General features: G+C 41.5%; 1 protein-coding gene across 1 annotated transcript in view; it reads left to right on the plus strand.

Annotated features, from left to right (window-relative positions):
* The first annotated feature begins 6494 nt into the window (after positions 1–6494).
* Positions 6495–10278, plus strand: part of SLC17A4 (solute carrier family 17, member 4) — a 14947-nt gene continuing 11163 nt past the window's right edge. The window contains exon 1 of the mRNA XM_008571864.1: positions 6495–6585. Coding sequence (XP_008570086.1) covers positions 6495–6585 — 91 coding nt within the window. The remainder of the gene's footprint in view (positions 6586–10278) is intronic.

Below are 10278 nucleotides of genomic sequence, written 5' to 3' on the forward strand. Positions count from 1 at the left end.
ACATCAAATATATTTTATTCCATATTTTAAAACTGCCTTAAAACCAAATCCCAAACTCTAGACATGTAATAATTTTTAGTAAGTTATTAAAGTAAAAGTAACCTGAGTAAAATTCTTTGCTCAAATTTTGGTTGTCTTCCCTAATCCTACTGCTATTCACTTCTCAGAGTCTGCAAGTAACTGCATCCTGTCCGGGTTGTATAGCCACATTCATGGTTTTCGAACCCACCTCATTAGAATTGTTTGAGGTTGCTTTCTTTTTTTTTTTTGGATTACTATCCAAATATCACTTTAGGGATTCTTGAAAAACATATTTTAAGTGCTTTTTACTTTTCTAATAACAAAATAAAACACTTACAATCAACTTTCAGTGTTGGGTGTCACTGGCAGGAGGTGTAAAGGCCCTGAGGCAGAAATGAGCTTCTTGGAGAAGGCAGAACTGGCTGGAATTTTGTGAGTGACAGGGGGAGTAGCAGGAGCAAAGGTCAGAGAGGTCGGCATGGCCCAAGTTATATAAGGTCTTGAGGCACCTAAAGGCAACTGAATTTGGTCCATTTTGTCCTAAGTTAAGAGAGAGAATAAAAACAGTGGGTCCGGGTAAATAATCATTTTATTTATCCTGGTGATAGATGATTGTGATAGGAATGGAGGAAAGGAATAATGGTATGTGGGAAAGGTTTAAAGGTAGAGCAGACACAGCAGCTTGGTGGAATGAGTGCTGAGTACTGAGGGAAAGTACAGAATCAAGGTTGACTGTTTTTGGCAAGATGAATCGGGGATATGGTGATGCCAATAACCAAGATGGGAGGTCAGGGGCAGGAGTGGGATTGAAGGAGGGTTCAGGAGTTCTGCTTGTGGCCATGTTAAGACTGAGATACTTAATGGATACCCAAGGAGAGATGAAGGCAGCTGAAGAGAAGAAATTTGGAGCTCAGAGAAGAAGTCAGAATGGGTCCATGTCAGAGGAAGGGCCAGTAAGGAAAGAGGACTGGCTGGGATCACTGCGGGAATGAGTTTAGATAAGGAAGAATCCTGGGTATACCAACATTAGAAATCAGAGAAAAGATGAGGATTCAGCAAAAAGTATTGAGAAGGAGCATGAAATAAGGCACAAGAAAAGTGTGGCCTGCATGGTGTGTGACAGTCAAGTGAATCAAGACACCAGGAAGGAGTGAGGGATGAAAGCTGTCAAGCACTGACAGATAAAGCCTGAGAAGTGACCACTGGATCTGCCAGCACATAGGCCGGTGATGGCTTTGCCAAAGGCTGTCTTGTCACGAGTGGGTTCATGAGAAAATTGGAAATGAGGAAACAGAATGCAAGTATGGATGTGTCTGCTGAAATGTTTTGCTACAAATGGGAGCAGAATCATAGGGTGTTAATTTTCACAGAAAACTCAATGGCCTCTGTGCAAATAGTTGTAAACAGAAAACACACAAAACCACTCAAGTCAACTAAAATACATGAAGTCTCTCCTCTGTGAAAAGCTCATTTCTATTAAACAAGGGGGACAATAGAAAAGGGACTCAAAAGGAACAAGTCATAAGCCCATCCCTATGAAAATTATAATAACTCTGAGAGACCCCAGAAGGTGACAGTGCTGTAAATGAGGCGTGCAGGGCATCAGGATCCTTATAAGACAGGGCATAGATTAGGATTGGAGGATCAGGGAAGATACAAGTGACCTCAGTTGGGCTTGAAGCATGACGATGATTCCATGAGCTTGATCTGCTTATCAATTCAACAATAAAAGTAAAGTTAAAAATTAAACGACTGAGCCAATAAAATCCTACCTGTTGGCAACATAAGGGCTAAAGGTTTTGGATAATCATTTACCTCCTGAGGAATTAGACAACCGTATAAAGCTGAGAGAAATTTATTTGAAAAGAATGAGGATCCTGCACTCTACCTCTCTCAGGTCAGCTTTCAAACTTTTACCCTTAATATTCTGCTTTTGAGACAATGGGAATGGGTCTCTTTCCTTAGAGAGCAGCTTATTTTGCTGCTTTACGGTAGCGATTGTGGGGATGGGAAAGACAATTCCTCCCTCCTGAGATAATGCTGAAAAGTGAGAGAGGGTTTTGCCTTTTCCTAAAAGAAACTAGAGCCCTGGAACTCCAAGAAAGAAACTCCAAGCAGTACAATTCTTCAAAAGAATAGCTAGAGAGAGAGAGAGATGGAAACAGAGACAGAGAGAAACTGAATTATCTGAAGCACCTGGAAGTGAACCAGCAATTTTAAACTGTACTTTTAAGGGTTAATATCACCCAAATATTGGAACTAGATGATCTGTAGCATAGATTCATATATTGAGCTTGTTTTTATGGGATACGTTAATTTTTTTTTTTAAAGCATCGATCAAATCTATGGTAAGACAATAAGTGCAAATGCTGAATTCTCTCAGAGGAAGATTTTTTCATTAGGCCTAAAAGGTCAAATTAATCAAGACAGACCAAACCCTTCCAGTGAATTTATGTATGGGGAAATGCAAAGCAAATGAAATACCACATGGCTCTGGGAAGCAGTTAATGAGTGAAGAGTTTGGGCAGAGGACTTTACTTGGGAGCTGTGAATAAGAACTGAGAGCTATTTCTCACAAGGAGGAAATGTTCAAGGCTGGGACCAGATGGAGACGACATGTGGGCTATTAATAGCTCTGCATAGCCCCTTAAGGAAAAGTGTCATTCTACTGTGAACTGGTGACTAGCAAAGGAGCAGGCTATATGGCAATCTAAAGGGACCATACACAAACCATGTTGGAAAGAAAAAGTGATGGGAAACATGTAAGAATGACTGGCTACTTTCTTTGCTGGTTCTTCTTCATTTATCTGGTCTCAAAACACATACATAAGGCTGATGACTTCCAAATTTACATTTCTATCCAAGCCCTCTGTCCCAAGCTATAGATTCACAGACACACAAGAAAGCCCACTTGGCAATCTTCCCTTCTGGGTCTAACAGGTGTCTCAAACCCCACGTGTACAAAATGAAACTCTTGCTTTTCCTCTGGAAGCCTATCCCCCCTGTCCCATTCATTTCTCCAACTTCATTGAGTGCAACACCATTTACTCATTCGTTCAAACCATAAATCTAAAAGTCTCTGACGATTCCTCTCTTTATTTCGTCTGCATATCCACCTCATTAGCAAGTCTTACTGGCTTATTTCACCATGGCCATCCTAGTCCAGACGCCGTCAACTCTTGCACAGGTGAAGACACATCTTCTTCCTGAGTCTCTCTCTTCCCAATCTTTCCCCTCCCAGTGGTCAAAGAAAATGCAGTCCCCTTACCAGGACTATAGGACCCTATGTGGTGTGGCCTCTGCCCACGACTTTGATCTGATTTCCCACCATTAACCTCCACACTCGCTCTGCACTGGCCACGTTCTACTACTTTCTACCTCAAAAAACATGACAAATGTGCTGGTTCCTTTGCCTGGAAGGCTCTTGTGCAGTGCTGCTTCCTTCCTATCGTTCCCATTTCAGATCAAATATAACCATCTCGTACAACCAGACTAGGTTAACTACGTAGCCTAGGCAAAGTGGTTGCCCTCCTCTCATGATGGTGGTTACTTAGTTGCTGTCACTGCTACTCCTTTGTTTTCTTCATAGCAAATGCCATTCTTATGTATTTCTTTTCACATTCATGAGGACAAATATCTCAGCATATTGTCCAGGGCTGCATCCTTTGCCTTACAACAGCTTTGTCCTGTCTTCACTCTCTTCTGTCAACTTCCACTTACTCTCATTAACTCCAGAAAAACCACCATATTTCTGGTTAGCAGAAAAACTGGCAAATGCTTCTGTTATAATACATTTAGGGAGGGGGGTAATTTAATGAGAAAAAGTCCTTCAGTTATGCAGAAGAAAAAGCTATGGAAGCTGATCGAGTTTGGATGTATTGTCCCCTCCAAAACTCATGTGGAGATTTGATCCCCGATGTGGCAGTGTTGGAAACTGATTGAGTCATGGGGGCGGATCCCTCATGAATGGATTCATGCTCTCCCTGGGGGAGGAGGGATTAATGAGTGAGTTCTCGCTGGATTAGTTCCCGCGAGAGCTCATTGCTTAAAAAGACCCTGGCACCTTCTCTCTCTCTCTCCCTTGCTTCCTCCCTTGCTTCCTCTCGCCATGTGATCTGCCAGTTTTCCTCCATAAGTAGAAGCAGCCTGAGGCCCGTGCCAGATGCAGCTGTCCCAGAATCATAAGCCAAATAAACCTCAGCTCTTTATAAATTACTCAGTCTCGGGTATTCTGTTATAGCAACACAAAATGGACTAAAACAGAAGCAGAACATTCCATTCGTTGATTCAACAAATACTTACTGAATTATGAGTGAACTAGTGGTCAGTGAGCTCCTTGGCATGGGTACACCAGAAGAGTCTATACGGGTATAACCCTTGGGAAAAATGTTACCCTGAAAGCTATATCTTCAATTCTTGTGACTGATATAATCTTTTCAACTCAACTAATTGCCCCAAGGTGTGGACAGAAATGATAAGCGAATTATTTTTACAGCAGAATATTCAGAATATTCTTTCACTTCACTGGTTTCTTCTCCAAGTTACCGGAATATGCTATTTCACTCATGAGTATTGGTTTGGATCTCAGTTCAATTTTTAGTTTAAAGCTCCATGATCTAACCTTGGGACATTTTACTCCATTTTCCAGGTTCTTAACTTTGCTACCATCCCTCATTATCTCATTGAACTTTATTCTGTATAATTTGCTTAGCCTTCCCTTCTATTTCACTAATTCTTTCATTCTGTGAAAGATTCAAATTTCAATGTCTAAGTTTTTCTTTTGTATTTCAAGTAGTCTCTTTCCTAAATATGCCTGTTCTTTTTGGTATTTCCTTATAAGTCAATATTCTATTTCTTCAATTATTTTAAGGTCTGTTATAAAAGGTCTTTATCAGTTTACTTTGTTTTTGGAAGTTCCCAGCAGTCTAATCCTGCTACGTGTTGAGTCTAAGGACTTGCTTTAGATGAATCACTTTGAGTGCTTATAATTTTGAATCTTGAGTTCATATTAAGTGGAGCTTCATCTGCAGTAATTCTGTGTAATCTGTGTTGAGCAAATCAGCCTGTGCCCAATTTTTCAGTGAGTTTTTCAGTCGGGGATGAGTTTTCAGACAATGAAGACAGTGTGAATTCTAGCCCTCAACTCTCCACAACATAGTTACAAATTTTCATAATTTTCAGGGTAGGGTTTTTATTTTCAAACCTGAGCTCAAGACAGCATAGAGAGTTTTCACTGTCTCACTGCTACAAAGGGCAGAGCCTCTTTACGTTTTGAACCCCTTCAAGGATTCTGGCTCTATATTAGGATCCTCCTTATAATCCCCGTCCTGGCATGGGCCTAAGGTTTCACCTTTCATCTTGACAGAGCTGTGGATTTCAAGCCCCCACATCACTGAAATCGATGCCTCCTTTGCACTCCAGTCTCATNTGCTACGTGTTGAGTCTAAGGACTTGCTTTAGATGAATCACTTTGAGTGCTTATAATTTTGGATCTTGAGTTCATATTAAGTGGAGCTTCATCTGCAGTAATTCTGTGTGATCTGTGTTGAGCAAATCAGCCTGTGCCCAATTTTTCAGTGAGTTTTTCAGTCGGAGATGAGTTTTCAGACAATGAAGACAGTGTGAATTCTAGCCCTCAACTCTCCACAACATAGTTACAAATTTTCATAATTTTCAGGGTAGGGTTTTTATTTTCAAACCTGAGCTCAAGACAGCATAGAGAGTTTTCACTGTCTCACTGCTACAAAGGGCAGAGCCTCTTTAAGTTTTGAACCCCTTCAAGGATTCTGGCTCTATATTAGGATCCTCCTTATAATCCCTGTCCTGGCACGGGCCTAAGGTTTCATCTTTCATCTTGACAGGGCTGTGGATTTCAAGCCCCCACATCACTGAAATCGATGCCTCCTTTGCACTCCAGTCTCATAGTCACTGAAGAGTTAGCAACTACCTCTAACTTTTCATTACGTCCACGGGGATATCTCTTACTATCTTTGGAACTATGTATTTAAAAGGATGTTTGCTATATTTTTATCTAGTATTTCTAAGTGTTTCTAACAGACAGTTTTTCAGGTAATTTAATCCATTACTATCTTCCAGATGAAATTTAAATAAGTTTGTCAGGTTTCATGTCCAGTTGATACTAATATCATTTTGGACACATGGGAACACAGATCTAGAAAGATCCTTATAATTTATAAAGGCAATTCAGGCCAGCTCCGTCATTTTAGAGAGGTAGATGGTAAGACCCAGGGTAACTCTGACCTTTCCAAGGCCACAACATTGGTTAGTGACGACCAATCAGCTTTTCTGGAGTTTAATCTTGCACTTTTCCCACCAAACATTTCTTCCTAATTCTTAGAAAGAAGAACTGGGAAAGTGTCATGTAAGATATAGGACACGTTTCTTTCTGAATTTGCTTTTGCATTCTTTTATTTTGGTAGGTAAATGCCAGTCCCTGGAAGGAGAGGATCAAAATGTCAACTAGAGCAGATGTCAAGGATACAGTGGGAGACATTTCCAATGATGACAATTTAAACATGGCTCAAAAGCAAACCTCCAGGAAAGGTAAAATCATGCTCAGGTATCTGGTTGTGGATACAACTGGGATTTATGTCACTTCAACTTCCCTTTTATTGATATACAACATTCTTCTTGCTACTGTCAATTGTCAATAATTCTGTATAGTTATAAAGCATTTTTACTGATAATTATTCCATTTCTCACAAGAAACTTTGAAGGTATATAGGATAGGTAGGTATCATGACATTATTTAGAAATGAAGGAAAAAATTCAGAGCAGATTCTAAGTATGAAATATTGAAACCAACCTTGGCTTGTCTGATTCTAAGTCCAGGGCATGTCCCTTTAGACACATTTCTCTGCTCATGTGAAATCCAGACCCCTCTCAAAAAGAATGGGCTTTTCCTTTCCACCAGTCATAGATGTTACCTTTCCTCCTTTTTCTCATCTATATTACAACTTGGTGCTTTCCTATAATATGCCATAAGAAAACTGTGGAACATCTTATTTTACCCTAAATGCTTAATGACATAACTATGTTATTCATTAATTCTTTTAAAGATATAGGCTTTTCATAAGATAATACCTTTAAAAAGTAAAACACTAACCAAGGTGGAATGCTTTGTAATATTCAGCATAGGGTTCTCCTAATCCCATCCACCAAAGAAGAAATCAGATGTGCGTGCTAATGATCATCCCACAATTAACCACCTTTTGACCCAGAATAAATGCTATTCCATTGGTCTCAGCATAAGGTCTCATCCACCTAAAGTATTTTGGAATCTATTGGACTATACCATTGGCCCAATTCTCCTATGTTAACACTCTCTCTCTCAAAATCACTAATATGAAGAACTGATGTGTAAAATTTTACCATGCACTACGGCGTACGGGTAAGAGCCCAGGTCAGAAGCCAGACTGCCTGAGTTTGCAATCGGCTCTGTGACTGTAGGCAAGTTTACCTACACTTCTCCCATCTGTAAAAGTGGGATGATCAAACAGTAGCTAACTCATAGGACTGCCATGAGGATTAAATTAGTTAAAATATAAATACTTAGAATAAATCCTTGCACATAGTAAGCACTCTGTAAACATTAGCTGTTAGTATTACTACCCACACAGTGTCCTCTCCTAAGCCCACTTTTTGGCAGTCATTGGAACTCTCATTTATAATTTTTCTAAAGTGGGACTCACTTTCTTCCACAGTCTTGTAGGACATCTGCCCTACTATGCTGCTCAGTCCTCTGGTGACCACTGAGGAGCTACAGCTGTTATCAGACAATACCTTTGTAACCCACTATAACCCTGCCTGTTGCTACAAATGGCATCGTGCTAATAGTACTCATCTGTTTTTGGCAAAGTCTCATCCCACCTGATAGGGCAGAACCTCTACTTTTCCATTAGCTTTTTGCAGTACCCGCATGTTTCTCACTAGTGTTTAGGAATAAACCCTGCTGACTGTTCCAACATCAATTTCCCTCTCCTCTCACTCTGGACTGTGCTCCCTGGGAATTGCTGGTTCTTCTGTATCAGACCCCTAGGGTGCTACTGGAGCTTTCTCTGGGCACTGGTGCCTCCAAAGGCTACTGATATCTTTGCTCAGCACTGTTGTGCCTCCAAGACACTCAGAGAACCAAATCCAGGTGTTCCATGGGGTGTGGGAAAATGCCCCTTCTCACCTTATATGTCACATCTAGTCACCTCGTCACATGATGGAGATGCTTATGCTCCTGTATCCCTGAGCCCCAGAGTGAAAAAAGCTGGGCCCTTGGGTTCTGCTGGAAGGTCAGTAGTCTTTCTGTGTCAGGCTCAATTAAGGATTCATGGGGCTGGGGTGGGGACTTGTCGACCTTCTAATCCCTTTTTCTCTCAGAGGCCAATGAGCTTCTGTATCAGTTTGGGTTCAACCAAAAAAACTGAAGCCAGACTAAGTATTTCAAGAAGAAAGAGGTTTAATATGGGGGACTAGAAGATTCCACAGACTTTGGAAGGCTGGAGAAGCAAATGTCAGGTTGACCACTTTCAGGAAATCCAGAAGTGAAGGATGAGATACTGCAAATGATACCAGCTGTGTGTAGCACAAAGTGGGCTATCTCCAGGAAGACACCCCAAAGTCACAGGCAAACATCCCATGTCTACTATCACTGACCCTCACTCACTGTCGACAGCTGCCTCTGGAGTATAATGGTTTCCTATTGTGTTCAGCCTTCCAAATCAGGCTAGAATGCCCTTAGTGTAGACTCTCGGTGGAAACCTGCTTGCTTGGTAGTCTGAGAATTGAAGTTTCCAGGTATTTGCCCCTCTGTTACTGTGGAGACTACAGAAAGGTGGTGATGGCACTGAGAACTAATATACAATATCAAGGACAGCTTCCTTTCTTTCTGTTGAAACCCATATGAAGGTAAATATGCCCCCACCTACGGGAAGGAATGCCACCTGAAGGGCAGTTTACGATAATACTCCTTTCTGAAAGCTATGGAAATAAATAAAATAAGCACAACATTTTAAGAAAGTACATCCATCTAGGTTGAAACTAGGGAATTATTCCTATTGCACACTACAAAGGAAGGCCAAGAGCTGACAAAACCCCCATCCTTGAAGCATGGTGCAGTGTTACAGGAAGAAAGATGACACTGTGGAGCTTCAGCTCATGCTCCTCAGCTTGCAGGCGCAATGTCTAGAAGCCCTGCAGACCACAGACATGGTGAGGCCCTCAAGGGTCTGCAGTGCTGGGACAAGGTGGACGAAGTTTACCTAGGCCCACATCCTGGAATTTTCCTCTCACAGCTCACTGACCTTTCTAAAGATCTGCTACTTAGCATCAGGGCTTAGCATTAGAGCAGAGGAAATCATGAGTGACTACAAAAATCAGCTTGGAAATTTGGGGGTCTTACCAAAATGTCCCCCAAATGACATTGCAGAATTAAAATGAAAAAAACAGTTAGCTTCCTTTAACTTGGTAAAGAATTTCATGATGACTTTCTCTTTCCCATCTGCTGCCACGTGCCCAGCCACATACACACTCTCACCACTGCATGATAGCCTGGTCTCAAACCAGCAAAGGTGGCCCCGTGCAGGGGTTTCAACACATGGGAACAAAGTCCCACACGATGGGCCTTTATAGTCCAAGGCTGTAGGGGTGGACCACAAGGAACCTATGTAAATATGTTAGCACAAAGAAAAGAAAAAGCAAAGGAATCTATTAGATAAAAGAGAAATCAACAAGCACACTTACAAAGGATGGTGCAGTGTTACAGAAAGAAAGAGGACACTGTGGAGCTTCAGCTCACGTTTCCCAGCTTGGTCTAGAGGTTGGGCAGACCACAGTCAAAGTGAGCCCCTCAAGGGTCTGCAGTTCATTACAATAGCTATCGCACAATGAGTGCATGCTCTATGTCAGGCACTGTTCTAAGCACTTTGTATTAATTCATTGAATCCCCACAATAGTCCTTCAAGGAGGGTACTACTAGCTTCATCCCCATTTTCTAGGAGCTAGAACTCAGGCACAAAGGGATTGAATAGCTCATTTAAGTCACAAAGAGGCAACACCTGGATTCAAACTAGAGCAGACTGGTTGTTAGTCATTACAATACACTGCTGTGCTCATTTTATTTGGGAGAAATTTTAAAATATTTTCGTCTCCAGTTTCCTTAAGTTCATGACTAGAATAAGAATAATGGGCCGGCCCGGTGGCGCACTGGAGAGTGCGCCGCTTGGGAGCGCAGCGGCGCTCCTGCCG

The sequence above is a fragment of the Galeopterus variegatus genome, unplaced genomic scaffold (assembly GCF_000696425.1).
Source record: "Galeopterus variegatus unplaced genomic scaffold, G_variegatus-3.0.2 Scaffold732, whole genome shotgun sequence".
NCBI lineage: Eukaryota > Metazoa > Chordata > Mammalia > Dermoptera > Cynocephalidae > Galeopterus > Galeopterus variegatus.